This window comes from Ursus americanus, chromosome 16 (assembly GCF_024610735.1).
Source record: "Ursus americanus isolate L20-20 chromosome 16, mUrsAme1.1.p, whole genome shotgun sequence".
Classification (NCBI taxonomy): Eukaryota; Metazoa; Chordata; class Mammalia; order Carnivora; family Ursidae; genus Ursus; species Ursus americanus.
In genome coordinates, this window is record NC_142142.1 from 9,876,042 (window position 1) to 9,893,590 (window position 17,549).

The window sequence follows — 17,549 nt, forward strand, 5'->3', positions numbered from 1 at the left end:
CGATGGAAGAGTTTGATTCTTGTTTTCCCATCTGGCCTCACAACAGCCAGGGAGGACAGGCAGAGCCAGGACTGTCCCCACTATTTGACGTTTGAGGAAAAGATCTAGTGAAGGGAAGTGACTTGCCCAGGGTCACATGAGTGGCTGCGGGCAGAGCTCGGATTTGAGCCCAAGATTCCAGTTTCAGTTCAGTGGTTCAGCCCCGCTCGACTAATGGTGGAGACCTCAGTTCTTCCCAGTGAGGTCACCTTGGACAAATCCCTTAGCCTCACTGGGCCTTTATTTCCTGTGAAAAGCGTATAACAGCACTGCCCATCTCACAGTCTCCTGGGAAGGTTTAGATGCTGAGCTCGTGTCTAGCACACGGGAAACATTCAGTAAATCAGAGCTGTTATTTTGATAAACCAAAATAGGAAAACCCTGGTGCACCCCTGGGACCACAGCTATTCTATGAGGGACTCGCAAAGCTTCTGTGGGAAGAATGTGAGGCGGGGCTCTGTACCCCAGCTCCAGGCAGGGCCCAAGCTGGATCACAGACCATTCGCACCTCAGCCTGTCAGATTCTGTCCTTTGGCTCCATAGCTCCTAATTTCTGACTCCACCACTCTTTCACTGATCTGTATAAAATTTGAACAATTTTTAAAATTTCACAAGTAATAAATAGATTCCATTGTAAAAAAGCTTAAGCAATATGGAGATTTATGGAGTAAAAGGTGAACGCTTTCTTCATACCAGCCCTTCCTCATATTTCCCCTCCCTTCTCCTCCCCTCCCCAAAGGTAATGATTTGGGGTGTTTCTTCCAGACCTTTGCTAAGCAGACCTTTGTATGTGTCAGGGGTGGGGAGGGAGTGTTTTGTTTTTCCTTTAACATAAATAGAGTCATTTTGTTCTTATGGCATCACTTATATTCCAAATTACTAAGTCTTGGAACCTTTCTGTCTGACATACTTCATTCTTTTAATCGGATATTTGGTATTTCATAGAATGGATATGACACAGATTATTTCATAATTTCCCTGCCAACGAACATCTAGGTTGTATGCAATTATTGCTATTATGAACAATATTATAATTAGTGTCCTTTTAACGTGCATTTTAGGGGATGGGTACCCAGATCTTTCTCTCAGATAGATCCTTAGAAGGAGAACTCCTGGGCCAAGCAGCAAGCACATTTTATTTTATTTTAAATCAATTAATTAACATACAGTGTATTATTAGTTTCAGAGATAGAGTTTAGTGATTCATCCATCGCAGCAAACACATTTTATTTTTTATTTATTTATTTTTAAAGATTTTATTTATTTATGTGACAGAGAGAGAGCCAGCGAGAGAGGGAACAGAGCAGGGGGAGTGGGAGAGGAAGAAGCAGGCTCCCAGCGGAGGAGCCCGATGTGGGACCCGATCCCGGAACGCCAGGATCGTGCCCTGAGCTGAAGGCAGATGCTTAACGACTGCGCTACCCAGGCGCCCCAGCAAACACATTTTAAAATGGAGTAGGGTGTGCGTGCGCAGGGACCATCCCAGCTTCAAACCCAGAGACACTGAGAACTTCATGATGGGACTGAAGACAGTTTTGGAAATTTCTTTGAAGAACAAACCAGAACTTTTTGTGTTATGTCCTCCTCTCCAGATCTACTCCTTCTGACTGAAGAGAGGAATTTTGGTTGGGGATAAATTTGTGTCTGTGGATCGTTGCTTCAGTACCACAAAGGTAAAAGGTGAAGGTTTTTCTTGGGGAGAAGATCTAACCACTCCCAAGTTAAGGGCAAAGAATCCTGCAGAATCACTGGACTGTTTGGTGGATTCTTTTGTTCTGTCTTCTGTGCCTCAGACACCACAGAGCTCCTTAATAAGCACCCAGAGCCATGATGGTGCTGTATGGCGACAGATGGTAGCAGCACAGGACGGGCACGGCATAGGACGGGCATGGCATAACGTCTAGACTTCGCTGAATCACTACGTTGTAACGTTGGGTGTCAACTATACTTCGCTTAAAAAAACAATTAAAAACCCGTTTTGTACATAAAAACAAAACCTGGAGCAGCTGAGTGACTCAGTCGGTTAAGTGTCAGACTCTTGCTTTTGGGTGGGGGGGCGATCTCAGGGTTCTTGAGATCGAGCCCCACATTGGGCTTTTGCACAATGGGGAGTCTGCTTGGGATTCTCTCTCTCCCTCTCCCTCTGCCCCTCCCTGCTCTCGTACTCTCTCTCTCTAAAATTAAATAAATACATCTTTAAAAAAAATAAAGAAAAACCCCCCAAACTCTCCAAACCAGCTTTTGGCAGCATGAGAAGGGCTAAAGGCTTTCTGGGATGTGATGGATGAAACTAAGGAAAAGACTCGGTCATTGGCGGGAAGAGCTCGCTTAGAGCGCAACAGTCGTTTGAACTACGGTAGGTCGGAGAAAACAAACAAAAACCAAGACTTAGGTTCCTTTCAGATTTCTAATTTTATTTTGTTTTACTTACAAAAGAGAGCTAAAATAGGAGAACCAAACTGGTGGCTGAGATTTCTTTGTAAAAAGCCAGCACTTGAAGACTTCCTAGTTAAACATTAGGGGATAAGGTATGATTTACTTCATTACCTCTGAGAATAAAAATGTTCTCAGGCTTCTAGGAAATGCCTGGCTGTTTGATAGCCATGGTAACACACAGTCCTCAGAACTTGCTTTAAATCTGTTTAATTGTTCAGTGACAGCTTCGCGCTAATACACACGTTCCTGAAAGCCGGCCAGTCTCAAAGTCAGCCACCCAGCAACAGCCTCACCCCAGGAACCCCGTTGCCACCACTAAAGGCAAACCATTCCCTCCGTACCAGCACCCTGAAGGTCCCAACCCCTCCACATAGCCCACAGCCCTGTGTGAGACCAGCCCCCTGTGTCGCTCAGAACCATAACCCAGAGCATTCCCAATGCTTAGGCTGCTGGTAAGTTCAGCCTTGTGGTTTCAGGGGTGGTGTGGTGGTCTCTTCCTTTAAGATTTTGTATTTATGTCTTTGTAGTTCGGTTGTAATGTTCCCTTTTTCACTTTTGATTTTAGTAATTAGGGGTCTTGTCTTAGTCAATCTACCTAAATGTTCGTCAATCTTGTTGATGTATTCAAAGACCCAGTTTTGATTTTTGTCAATTTTTCCTATTCTCTTTTTCTTTATTTCCATTCTAATCTCTATTGTTATTTCTGGCCTACTGCTTGCTTTGAGCTGAGTTTGCTTTTCTCTCATAATTTCTTAATGTAAAAATTAGATTATTCAGAAATAAATTAATAAATAATCTAATAACATTAGATGATTAATTTGGGATTTTTCTTCTTTTTTCATATAAGCATTTACAGCTGTACATTTCCCTCCAAGCACTTGTTTTAGCTGCCTCCTGTGATGGTGGGTATGTTGTGTTTTCATTTTCATTCATCTCAAGATATTTTCTGATTTTCCTTGTGATGTCTTTTTTGACCCACTGGCTTTTTAGGGGTGTGCTGTTTAATTTCCACATATTTGTGGAAGCAGCATTCAGTGATAGGGTTTTTATTATTTTAAATATATGTAGAATAGAAGAACAGGCAGGTTATTTAACACGTATCTAAAACAGGTTATTAGAAACACCAAAATATCTAGTTTAGAAATAATGATGGCTTCAAAGGTGACACTGGACAAGGTACCGTGGACGATTCTGGGAATATATTTGAAGAACACATAAGAGGAGGATAAAAGAAATTAAAGCGAACCATGCTGTTTGAAGTATAAACAGAAAGTACAAAATACGAATTCAGCATACTACAAGCATTTTACTTAGAATCAAGAATATAAGAAATTAATGCAGAGGAAATGGTGTGACCATAAATATTGTCCTTGGAATGAAATCATAATCTCATGACTACCTAAGTATTTTCACTACGCATAAGTGAGAAGTGGAGCCAGCTGTTGTAACTGAGTTTAGGTTTTAAACTAGCTTTTGACATTTTAGAATTCATTTTTTAGTGTTTTTTCCTCCTTCATTTCCCAATAACATTGAGATATAAAATACACCGCATAGTAGGCTTATGATATATGTACTTGATATATAAATGACCTTCTGTCATTTAGCAGACAGGTTTTATTTTCTTGACAAGAAGCACAGATAGCCACCTGTGAGGACAGATAAATGATCAGATATTTTTAAAAATCAGATCATTGCTGCCCGTAAGACCAGTTGGCCTATGGAATTATCCTAAAGCTTGGTTAACAAAAGAAATCTCCACTGGGAAGCATCAGTAACACTGAGACATCAGTCCCACATACCCTGACTCAAGATAAGCCCTGCACCCTTAGGGAGAAGTGAGATGGATTTTAAGAAAGTATTTTCCTGTTGTAGGTGTAACTTATCTGAGCTTAATGGAAGAGCGCTCTGCAGACCTTAATTCTGGCAGGCCGGTCTTCCATCAATACCTCTTCGTGTGGTTACTCCAGCCGATCAGCGACCCACCTGCCAGCACCCGGGCCTGCATTCATTCTGTCCTCCCGCCTATTCCCATGGACAAACTCTTCGTGCTCCTACCCAAAGCAGGTCACTCCAGCGATGCCCCCCTCCCTCTCCCACCACCACTTTATCCCCCCTTTTTATTGCTCACCTCAAACAAAAACTTGATCTCTATCAACTGCTGATTAAAATTTTCAAAATCAAGTCTTAAAATATGCTACAATTTCTCTAAGGAAGAGATGAGATAGCCGTATTTCTGTGTTATATATGTGTGTGTGTAAGTATATGGATTTGCTTTTATTAAAAATGGGAAGAAAAACCAAAAAGTGAATAAAAAAACTTTCCGTAAAGGGCATGCAACAGGTGGAGGGAGCAGAGATGGAGACGAGAATTCACTAACAATGCCATGTTTCATAATTTTGACTTAAAATTGTTATCATTGTGACTTTAAAAGACCCTCATTGCTGTTTGCTGAAATTCTCATTCTCTGCTAATGTCCTTGCTTAAAGTCCCATCACACGCTGCATCTTTATCACAATCTGCTAAGAAAGATTTTCTTTCCTTTAGCAAATGCCACAAGAATGTCACCACCTGAACCATTCACTTTTCTGAGAGTGGTTTTCCTTCCTGCCTTTTTCGGGGGCACTGTAGTTCTGCCCCCCGCAGACCCTTTTTTGACCTGTGGGATTCCTGAAGAAGACTGAGTGGCAAAGTCTTCCGGGTCTGCTTGAGATCGAACTCCATTCCTCGACTGAGGGGGGTCCAAGCTAAAAATCAGCACCTCGTGACAGGTAGTGACAGGGATGCCATCCTGCATTCTGGTCGGCTCTAGAATGAAACCTCTCCTTCTCTGATGGGAGCAGCTCAGGGCTTCTGTTCAAGCAGTCCACGTGCGCCATGTTGTTAACTCCATGAGGACTTCCACACAAGCAACAGCAGGTGCCATAGGTTAAAAATATTTATGGGAGACATTTTTGTCTTGGATTAAATACCATCTTGCATGCTCCCACCATCCCCTGTGCTTCGCTCTGACTTGTCACCAACCACAAGGCACTATTTCTGCCCGAGTCCATCTTCCTCATTAGAATGTAAGCAAATTGAGGGCTGCGCCTGTCCTGATCTCTCTCTGTGTGTCTCTAGCTTCTATCACATGGCCTAGCACCTCCCAAAGGCTAATTAAAGTCTTCTCAAGTGAATGGACAAACGGGGGAAATTACATTCAGCAGCTCGATGCTTACTCTGAATGTGAAAACCACCACAAGCCATTCTACCCAGGGAAAGACTTGGACTGAACATTGAGAACTATCATTGCAGCCTCTGCCTGATGGCATGATGCCTTCCAAGAGTTCATTATGAAATACAGTATTCATATGGAGCCAAAATGTATGAAGTCTATGTATACAGTTTAACTGTAAAGCGAACACCATGTCATCGTCATTTAGAGGAGAATGAACCTCACGACTCCTCATAAAGCCCTTGGTCCCCCTCTCTGATCCAAAACCCTCTCCCTCGCTTACAGGAATAACCCTGATTTTCATTTTTATAATAAATATGCCTTCTCTTTTCTTCACAGTGCACGACATCTGTACGCATTGATAAAAAAATGTACTTTAGCTTTGCCTATCTTTAAACTTTATATAACCGGATTCATCCTATATATATCCTTTTGAGTCATGGTTCTTTCGCTCAACCCTAGATTCTTTCATCTATTCATGTGCGATTACTCATGTCGTTGTGTGTATATGTAATTCCTTCATATTTTATTGGCATGCAGGGTTATATCTTATGAACATTTTACAAGTTAGAGAAATGTAGCTGTGCCAGATAATGGAGTATGTGTATCTTCAACATTGTAGGATAGTGATAAAGTGTTTTCTAAAGGGGTTGTGCCAATAAACACTCCCACCAGCAGTGTAGGAGCGCTCCGCCAACCTGCGCGCTCGCCAACATGGGTATTGGCAGACGTTGACATTTAGCCAGCCTGATGGGTTTCTAGCGGTAAGTATTCGTTGTTATAACTTGCACCTCTCCTGTTACTACTAGGTTGAGCGTATTTTCTTAGATTTATTGCACATTTGCTTGTGAAGTATTTTGCTAATTTTTCTAATGACTTGACTGTTTAAAAAAATTGACCTGAAGTAATTCTTTCTACATTCTGGATGAATCCCGAGTCCTTTAGTTGGTTATATGCATTGCAAATAGCTTTCTGTTCTGTAGGTTGGCATTCCACTCTCTTTCTGGTGTCTTTTGATGAACAGAAGTTCTACATTTTAAAGCAGTCAAATTTATCCTTTTTTCCCCTAGGCTTAGAGCCTTTAAAAAATCTTACTTAAGAAATATCTTTCCATCCCAAGATGTGGACTATAGTCTCATATAGTTTTATAGTTTTGTCTTTCATATTTAGGTATTTAATGAGATTGCTTTTGTGTTTGCTTGAGCTTAGAGACAGATTTCATTGTTTGACATACGGATACCTGATAGTACTAATACCATTTTTTCTATGTCCATCTTCACACTGATCTGCAATGTCATTTCCTTCATATATCAATTTTTCATATATTTAAGGGTCTGATTCTGGGCCCTCTCTTCTGTTCCACTGATCTACATGTCTATTCCTGTCTTAATAACTAACCTTTCTGTGTTCTCATCTTTATTACTATTTTAGCCTTATATTAAAAAATCTAGTTGATACTTTTATGACACTGACACACTACCCACTGAGCTAAGAAGGCACTAATTTTCACACTTTAAAGCGGATAATTTTTCTATTTTATCTGACTTTTTCTTTCCACAGAAGGGTGGATTTTATAACTTAGTCTATCATTAATGGAAATGGAAGTCTCAATGGTATATTTTGGGCCCTACTCTAACTCATTCTTCCCTTCAAGAAACTTTTTTGATGACAGTCTCTCTTTTTAGCACACTGGTATCCTGGAAGCAGAATTAGCTTCTATAAGGATCAAGGGTCCCTAGAATGCCCTGGGTCCCGGGAACATGCCATTCTGGTGATGGCTGCTTTGACATCCTTGTTCCTCAGCGTGTAGATGAGAGGGGTGAGGATAGCATAGACCACGTTGCCCATGACGTGGACGTCGAGGGGCAGGTCGGCCCTGTAGGCTCCATAGGCAGTGGCAATGGATGAGTAGTAGGTACCAACCACCAGGAGGTGGGAGCTGCAGGTGGAGAAGGCTCTTGAGCTTCCTTCTTGGGAGCTGATGCGAAGCACTGAGGCCAGGATGTGGGCATAGGAGAGAAGTACCAGGAGAAGGGGCAGGAAGGATACCACCATGGTGATGCAGAAGCCCATGAAGGTCTGGGGCGTGGTGTCAGAGCAGGAGGCCTGGACCACTGCCAAGTGGTCACAGAAGCAGTGATAGATGTGAGCAGTGTTGTCAAAAGCCAAGTGGGAAGTCTGCACCACTGCGGGGATGGGCAGGAGGAGGGCAGTGAGCCAGGCACAGGCTGCCAGGATGGCGGCATTAGTGTGTGGGGTCATGAGGGCAGGGTAGCGCAGGGGGCAGCAGATAGCCACATAGTGGTCATAGGCCATGACAACCAGGATGAAGGCTTCTGAGCAGGAGAAGCTGTGGAAGAGGTAAATCTGAAGGAAGCAGGCAGGGAAGCTGAAGAATTGGTCCCCAAGCCAGAGGAGGGACAGCATCTTGGGGACAGTCATGGTGAAGAGGATGTCCAGGGCTGAGAGATTGATCAGGAAGAAGTACATGGGTTTGTGAAGTCCAGGTTCTCTTACCACAGCCACCAAAATGAGCTGGTAGGATGAGGACATAGAACAAGAAGATGAAAAAGATGGGAAGGAAGAGGAACTGCTGTAGAGAGGGGATGCCCACCCAGTAGAAGATCGGCGGGAAGTCTTTTGATCCATTACAGGCTGTGGCATCCATGGTGAGACAGAGCTGTGTGCCTGGATCACAGGCAGCCAGCGCATCCGGAAACCAGGAGTTTGGAATGAGAAATCTGTGGAGTTCACTGTACAGTTATTGCAACCCAGATGATTTATGACCACGTTTAGAGGACTGATGGTACCCTCAATATTGCTTCTTCCATCCGAACCCACAATTCACTCCTTCCATTCCATCAAGCATTTAGTAGATACCTACCTACAATGTGAAAGGCTGTGAGAAGGTGAACAAAGCATCCTCCCTTCACAGGGCTTGCTTAAGTTCTAGCAGCAGGATGGTATATTTAAAAGACAATCACACAGTTAATTATCTGGTTACAACTGTGATAAATACATTGAGTTTCCGTCACTTTTCTACTCCATGTCCTACCCTCTCTTTTCGATGTCATAAATCCAATGAACTCTTAGATCTCTACGCTATTGTATTTTCATTTGCTCTTGCTTAAAGTTCTCCTAAGTGATACCACTATCAGTACATCACTAGGAAAGGCTGTTTTTTCCTGCAAGTTTTCTGCAACATGCTGCCTGCTCAGCCTACTCATTACCCAGGAAATGGCTCCTCTGTCTTGTCCCGGGGTGCAGCAGCTCTGCCTGCCTCTCCTGAATTCTCTGGCTGCCCTCCCAGTGTTGGGAAGAGCAAGTGTCTTCTGTGGGACTCTCTTCCTGATGCAGTCCAAGTGGAGGACGGATCTCCCACCACCCAGGGCACGTCATGGATCTGTTATCTTCCTTCCTTCCAACTGCTGCAGCCCAGAGTATGCTCTGTTTGGTTCTTTAATGCCCACTTTGCCATTGGCTCCTCTAATACCAATTCAGAAGCCACGGGGACTGTCATGAGAGCCATTGCTGCTAGAAAGGATCAGAACTGAATGCCCACAGCTGCCCAAAGACAAAAGAACAGTGTCAGAGGCTGTTCGCTCAATGCGTGCTGGGGTCAACCCTGGGACTGCTCAGGCGTACTGGCTCATCCCTCCCTTAGGATGAGCCTCTGCTGAGCCGTCCAGGCAACATCATGCTTACACCTGTATCACTGCTGTTCCACCCCAGGGATTCCACAGTTTCCCTTTGAATTCCTCGGAACTACATCTAACTCTTGTTTTTCTAAAACAAATGCAAACCAAATTGAAAACACCTCTCAAGTCCTACAGTCATAGAATGTCAGACTGGAAAAAAGGTATTTTTAATCTTCAGTTCCCATCCGATTGCCCTCTTCCACTCTTCCCCACCACCTTTTACGTTCTTCCTGGTTAGCTCTGTGATTGACTTGGATTATGCTGCCTGGCTTCTCGATTTGGAAATGGTGACTGGCAAATGCTTTGTCTAAAATGAGCATGGGAGAAACAACTCTCCTATGTGTCCTATTTGTGTGCCCGTTGAAAGATAGCCTCAAAGGTCACCCCCATGACCTGCGCAAGCGGGTGAATCTCATTGTCTCCATTATAAAGGGCTAAACTTCAGTTGATCAAAATCTCATCTGACAAATCCAGTTGCCATTTTTTTCTCACAACTTCACCCAGGTGAGGCAGAGTGAGGACATCTGAGAGGCAGAAACACAGACGGTCGAGGTCTGAGGCCACTGAGTCCAGCTGTGTTCTCTTCCCTCCTCTGTTCCACTGCTTTGTGGATGGAAATACAGATGTTACGACCTGGGTGGACAGGGGCACATGGCTTCTCACCACCAGCTCTGGACCATCCAACAGGCCCACCATGCCGACGCTGGCTCGCCAGCCAAGCAGGGGCACCAGAAATAATTTCTGGAAGAATTTCGCATTTGATATTTCAAAGTATCGTTCAACTGGCCCGTCCTAGGAAATATCCGAGTTTGGCTGGACTTTCTTACCCTCAACTTACAAGTTAGGGATCTTGTTTTACTCTGAATGACCTAGTACATGTGAACGATGCAGGCCCATGCTTCGGGCCCAAGAGCTGCTGTTTCCCAGGGCACAGAACTTGCCACCATAACTGGCGAGGGTGCTCCCTGTCTGGATGGTCCGCCGGCCAGTTACACAGCTGGACAGAAGAACCAGTCACTGGAATGGACAACTGGACACTGTACGTCACGTCCATCACCCCCTCTCATCATCCAGGCCTGCCAAGGAGTGCTTATGCCCTTGAGCCAGCGAGAATGTGAGGGTCCGTGCAAGGCCATGGCTAGTGAGGGGGGAGAGCAGAGGCTGTTCTGGAGCCAGCCTGCTGCAGAGGCCGGAGCCCCACCTGGCAGCCAAGAGTGCTGGCTCTGGGACCAGCTCTGCCACGCACCTGCCGTGACTTTGGGTCCCTGAGCCTTGGTTTTCTCATCTGGGCAGTGAGGGCTTTGGAGGAAAAGATCTCTGGGGCGTTTCCAATTCAATGAGCTCTTTTCTGAGGGTCCCCTCTGTGGTTGACAGATCAGATGTCACAATGGTCCACGCCTAAAGGGAGAGGGTGAGGACTATCCCGTCTAGTGAGCACCTGCTACCAGCAGGGTTCTTCCCCTTCATCTTGTCACGTGGACCTTAGTGGTCAAGTGTGTGGACTTGTGAGTCAGAAAGAACCTGATTCCAATCCCAGCTCCTACTTCCAGCGGTGTGACCTTTGGCAAGTCGCTTCCCCATCCTGGAGCTCATTTCCCTCATCTCTGAGCTCCTGGGTTGTTGTGATCCTGATGGAGAGAATGCTTAGACAACGTTTACACGAGAGCCTGAAACATGTAGGGCTCAGAGCTTGCTGGTGTGTCCACTGGTGACTGCTGTCGTCAGCCTTGCTTTCCTGGGGGAAAGGCTGGGCCAACATGATTTGACTCCCACCCAGAGGTGCACCTTGTCCAGATCTGCCAGGATATGTGGTCCGAGGTCCCACAGCCCGTGTTTGCACAGCCACCCGGGATCCTGGTGCCTGCCTCTTGTGTACCCAATCTGTCTTCCTGATCTCCAGCCCCGGTTCTACATCCCTCCCACCATATCCTTGCCCCTGTCTCTCCACTCTGGCCTTTGCTGAGCTTTGGCACTCCCCCACCCCCCGGCTCCCTCACCTGTCAAGCACTGCCACCTTGGTATCTTCTGTGGTGTGTCATTTGTGTCTTCCAACCTGGCCTGGCAGGGAAGCACCAGGCAGCTGCTGAGCTGTGGCCTGTTAAGCCCTCCAACTCCTCCTTCAGCCAGGCCTGCTGGGGTTCTCTGCCTCAAGACGGGGCTCCTTTGGAGCACTGTGCCCTCCAATCACCCAAGATCAAGGGATCTTCTTGGCCCCTCCTAGAGCATGTGTTGGGAGGGGACTGGCTTCTGGGATTTGCTGATAATGAGAACACCTTTGTTAACAGCCCTCAGGGGCTCCAGAGCTTACAGCCAATGGGACAGCGTTTATTGACATTATTCGCTCTGGGTTTCAGAAGAGCCAAGGGAGACAGGCAGGCCAAGAGGAGGAAATTAAGGTCCAGAGAAGTGAAATGACTTTCCACTGCGTATGCTGATGTTTAGGGTTAGAGCAGCAGGGCAGCTCAGCAGTATTCCATGATGGGAAGGGCAGAGGGTCTAAAGTGAAGAAGTCGTTGGTTTGAGCATCAGTTCTCATATATGTTAGCTATGTCACCTTAGGCAAGTTCTTCACCCTGTCTGAGTCTGTGTTTTTCTATCTGTAAAGTAGAACATAATACTACCTATCTCATAGAGTTTTTGAGAGGATTTAATGAGATAAGGGATATTGGATGCTTAGAGTGAAATATGATTATCTGAAAATTACTCCAGAAGTTCTCTGTGTTCTACATGGCAATATCCAGGGGACAGGTTGCCTGCATAGATTTAATCTCCTAGGGGACTGGTAGTGTCCGTTTCCTGCAGGGGAAGATGCAGCTTTCATGGGTTCTGAGGGTCTCAGGGTGCCAGCTGGCTTTCCTAGGACCTACAGTCGCTATCTGGCATCTAAGCTTCGAACTGCTTCGTATCCAGTAGTCAGTTTGTTCTGCTCATAAAGCTACTCTCTTGCTCCCTTTCTCTCAAAAGAGAAGCAATCAGGGTCAGAGCATTAGACCTGTATCTCAAGATGTATACGTGTGAGCTGTTAGCAGCCAAAGCTCAGCTGCTAGAGGGCAGGCCACCAACCGTGTCTACTACAGTCTACCACTCAAACCACTCAGATTCATTCACTTATCACAAGAAGTTCACTCCATTCAGACCTAGGATTTCCAGGATTCTGTTTAGTCACAATTTGGGGGGAAATTTCTAGGAGAAGGATTAGTAGGACTAGCTATGGCCCCTGCCACTGCAGCCAGCCCCATGGCTGCAAGCGATACTCACCCTCTCTCTCCTCTACCACCCATTCTAGATTCCCTTCTCCTTTCCCTTCACATTCAATCACCTCAGTTGGTCTAGACGGCTTCCCTTCTAGCATGACCGAGACCCTTATCCCTGACAACTCCGAGCCCTGGTCATCAGGCTATGATTGCTCTCATTGCCCATTTACAGTTAAAGTTGGTCATGGAAGAAACAAGAAATGCTCCTGTGCCTGAGTGCCAACCTCCCAGCCCCCACTACGTAGGAGCAGTCTTGTTCCCTCTTGAAGATCAGGGTCAATTACCCTTGCAAGTATGGTAACTCCTTTTTTGATTGCTAGTATACTTGCACAGTGGGCTTAAAATGGCCAGGCAGCTGTCGTAGCTTTAAATTTAGTGAGACTTACTGTGTCTCCTGTGGAATCAGTACCATTTAATCCACAGAAGCTAAATTGTAGGGACTAGAAAGACAGATTCCCCACAGTGGGTCACTGTGGGTGACAGTGAGTGGAGACACTCTACCATCCACCCACTGGCTCTTGGCAGGAAGCATCACTTTTTAATGGGTATCCAAGCTGAAAATGGATCTTTCCCTTTGGACGGGAACATGGACTCCATTAACACTCCCTGATTGGAGCAGCTAGTGGTTTCCTTATGCAATTATTTCAAGTCTCCCACCTGCTTTCAACCATATTGCTGACACACAAGTACTTGCTAACAAAAGAGTGACACTAATGCTAAAAATATAAGAACTTAGTAGGAAAATCATTGAACATCGAATTAAACGCAAACTTCTTGGCCCCCACAACTCTCTTTGTTTCTCTCTGTCCTATCACCTTATATTATTCTCTGCATGTGACTCCCCACTAGATTATGGATATCTTGAGGACAACAACTGTGTCTGGTTCATTTCCGTCTCTGGCATCTAGTAAAATTTTTTTCTGAATGATTGGATGATTGTATTCATCACATTAATGATTGATGAAAATTGTGAAAACTACAATTATTCTATAGCACCAGAGGGAAGCGTTCTTGATCTAGTATTTGAGGACCAGGTTTTAGCTGTTTGCTCAACTGAATGAAGCCAAGTTAGACTGTTGAAGTTCATTTAAAAATATTTATTGTGTTTCTCCTCTATGCTAGGCATTGTCATTAGTGTCCAGGGATCTGAACTAGTTGTGTCTAAGGATCAAGGGTCCCCAGAATGCCCTGGGTCCTGGGAACTTGCCATTCTGGTGATGGCTGCTTTGACATCCTTGTTCCCCAGCGTGTAGGTGAGAGGGGTGAGGACAGGGGTGAGGATAGCATAGACCACATTGCCCATGACGTGGAAGTCGAGGGGCAGGTCAGCCCTGTAGGCCACATAGGCGATGGCAATGGATGAGTAGTAGGTACCAACCACCAGGAGGTGGGAGCTGCAGGTGGAGAAGGCTCTTGAGCATCCTTCTCAGGAGCTGATGTGAAGCACTGAGGCCAGGATGTGGGCATAGGAGAGAAGCACCAGGAGAAAGGGCAGGAAGGATACCACCATGGTGATGCAGAAGCCCAGGAGCGTCTGGGGCTTGATGTCAGAGCAGGAGGCCTGGACCACTGCCAAGTGGTCACAGAAGCAGTGATAGATGTGAGCAGTGTTGTCAAAAGCCAAGTGGGAAGTCTGCACCACTGCGGGGATGGGCAGGAGGAAGGCAGTGAGCCAGGCACAGGTTGCTAGGGTGACATTGGTGTGCGTGGTTGTGAGGACAGGGTAGCTCAGGGGGCGGCAGATAGCCACATAGCGGTCATAGGCCATGACCACCAGGATGAAGGCTTCTGAGCAGGAGAAGCTGTGGAAGAGGTACGTCTGCAGGAAGCAGGCGGGGAAGCTGAGGAATTGGTCCCCAAGCCAGAGAAGGGACAGGATCTTGGGGACGGTGGTCATGGTGAAGAGGATGTCCAGGGCTGAGAGACTGATCAGGAAGATGTACATGGGCTTGTGGAGGCTGGACTCTGCCACCACAGCCACCAGGATCGGGGCATTTCCCAGCAGGATGAGCAGGTAGATTAAGAGGAGAATCAAGAAGGCAGGGAAGAAGAAGGATATGCAGAGATGGGATGTCCACCAGGTAGAAGATGGGTCAGTAGTCCTCTGATCCAATCCAGATGGCTTCCATCATGGGTCAGGGCTGGATGTCCACAGACAGACATCAGCACATCTCTGGAAACCAGGACAGTCAGGGAAACATTAACTAGAACATTCATTTTTTTTCTTTTCAACTGTGGGTCTCCATCCCACAAGTTTCTTCATGTCTCGGATTTCACTGCACAATTAAGAAGCCCAGGATGGTGAGGTGTCTAATGAGCAACGCTTGAAGGAGCTGGTCCTGTCCGGTGGGGAAGAGAGGTGGACACAAACTCATGAAGGGCTGACAAAACCCCACATATGGAATAAGTCTTCTAATTAGCACTATCCCATAAGGCACAAAACTGACTTGAATATTAGTTAATTCCATGTAACTAGAGGTATGCAAGGCTGGGGTCTTTTTCGTTGAAATGCTACAGAGAAGTTTTAATATTAGGGTAGGTGCTAGATCACAAAATCTTTATGCAGTCTTCTAACCCTAGATCCATTGGTTCTTAAAAAAAAAAAAAAAGGAACACAAATGAACCAAATCAATCAGATTGTGGAATTCAGTGGGCAAACTTATTCCATCTGAGAGGAAAGTGTTGAGAAGCATCCATTTCAGTTCAAATATCAATTAAGAATCAAGCAGCTTCTTTGTTAGCTCAGTAGCTCTTTCATGCATGTCTCGTGGGGTAGCCTAGGTCCTGCCACCATGGGTGAAGGAACATTCTGGATATGGAAATGTTGATGGGTCCCTCACCAGACTTTGCCCACTGTTAGCACTAGAATCTTGAGTCCAGTCATTCGGCACAAGCCCCTCTGGTCCGGAATCTCTGCATGGCAGGTCCTGGATGGAGTTCTTTCACCCGAACCTCGGAAAGATAACAGGATCACTGGTTGAGGGTGACGAAGCTGAAAGCTGCAGTGAAAACTCTACCTACTTTGCGGTAAAGTTCCCTTGGTTCTACCCTCCTACCTCTGCGCCTAAGGTTGTCAGTGGCTTCTGATACAGGCTTCCAGCTCATGAGTTCTACAGGACCAGTGGGAACCCTGCTTTGGGGACCCCGAGAGAACCATTTCTGTACATCTCTGAATTCGATTCCTCTTCTGCACCCCATTCCTTCTTGTCTCACTCCATCTGGGCTGGGATGTTGTGTCTCTTGAATCTGCGTCCCTTGTCTGTATATTTCCATTCCCTTGAGGATTCCCTTTCTGGACCATCTTATTGTGGTGTCGAGAGGGAGAGCAGCTGCCTCCAAGAAACATTATAGACAGTTGCGTCCTTAACCCAAGAACAGCTTCCCTGTCTGTGGAGCTTCCCTCTGTCTGTCTCTGTCTAACCCAGGTGCCTGTGACCTCTCTTTGCATCCTGGCTCTTTGTCAGATCCAGGGAGCAACCAGAACTGATTTTCCCAGAACTGCCTGGTGTTAGTCCTGAAATTTCCGTGTCCTAGGAAATCGCTCTGTCCCCAGCAAACACGAATGTTGGTTACCCCAGAAGGGGAGAGGTACTGTGTACGACTTTGGCAGAAGGAGTCATTTTCTGAGTGGAATCCAGGTTGAAAATGAATTCTCCCTATTGGGAAAAAAAACCCTGGCCTCCAGGGACCTTCCATATGTCTTCCCCCTTCCTAGCTGCCGAAGCTTGGCAGGTGTTACTCATTAGCCATTTTACGCCCAGCACCCCGGAGCCTTCCTTTCTTGGCCCCAGTTCAGAGGGCACTGCAGAGAACTGGGAAGACTCAGAACCAGTGTGAGGAGAGCTCGCGGATCGCTCCGCAGGGAGTCACTCTGCTCCCCGGAGGCCGGGGCGGTTGAAGGTCACCACTCAACCCTGGCGGCCTGCCCGAGACCCGAAGGGAGACTCCGCAGCCCCTGGTACTGAGCTGCAGGAGGCTTCAGCTCGCCCTTGACCTTGACTCAGTGATCAGGGCCAGGGAATGCTGACATTCAGATCACTGCCTCTCTGTCCCAACCACCACGTGAGCATTGCTGCTTGGTTTTATAAGACCACCTCCAGCTTCTCTCTCTTCACAAAACCCTTCTCATGTCACAGAACGGGTAAGAGGGGAAATGGCCCTGCAGATAGGCCAGTCCCCGATCCTTTCTTCACAGACGAAGAATCGAAGAATCAGCGGTGCTGGGGAGCAGCCCCGGGTCAACAGCAGCTCGCTGCCAGACTTGGTCCTGGAAAGCAGGCCTCCGGGCTCTGGCCTTGGCCTCGGTTCACCAAGCCTGGACACCTGGAAAACCGGGAAGCTCTGCTTTCCACCTAGGGAAAAATCAGGCCAAAGGTTTTATTTTCCTCTCTCCGTTTCTTAGGCTGATGTCAGAGACAGCATAAATTTCTATTTTCTTCTGAGGGTGTTTTCCAACAGTTTCAGATGGGCTGGTTACCAAACATGGCTCGAAAAATGCTCTTTTCAAGAAATGCCTTAAGGAAGAGATAGACTGGGCACAGCTGTGAGGAGAAGGTCACTGCAGCCAGGCCCCATGTCCTGAGCAGAAATGTTACGTGTCCCACGCCTGGTAAAAACCAGCTCCTCAGAAAGCCTCAACAAATATTTTTTAATAAATGAATTTATGACTGAAATGGTTCACCTGAGTGAAACTCAACTGTTTCCCCTAATGGACTCGTCGGAAGGTTTTCTATTTTCTTCTAGCACCGAAATTGATCCAAACCACAGTCCCTGAGAGTCGCTGTGAGTCTGGGCGGCCATGCCCTCCGCAGACTGGGCCCACATGAACGGCACGTGCCAGGTCCGCTGGGCAATCACGGAACATCAGAGCCAGAAGCCTCCTGAAACACCAGCAGAATGGTCCGAGCCCCA

The 17,549-nt window shown here is 46.4% G+C and overlaps 1 protein-coding gene and 1 pseudogene across 1 annotated transcript; both read right to left on the reverse strand.

Annotated features, from left to right (window-relative positions):
* Window positions 1–7,411: 7,411 nt before the first annotated feature.
* LOC123804222 (olfactory receptor 2AT4-like) lies at window positions 7,412–8,354 on the reverse strand. The gene is given in 2 exon segments (XM_045816276.1): window positions 7,412–8,225; window positions 8,227–8,354. Coding segments are annotated over 2 exon segments (942 nt in total).
* Window positions 8,355–13,780: 5,426 nt separating this feature from the next.
* On the reverse strand, window positions 13,781–14,767 carry LOC123804221 (olfactory receptor 2AT4-like; annotated as a pseudogene).
* Window positions 14,768–17,549: the final 2,782 nt, after the last annotated feature.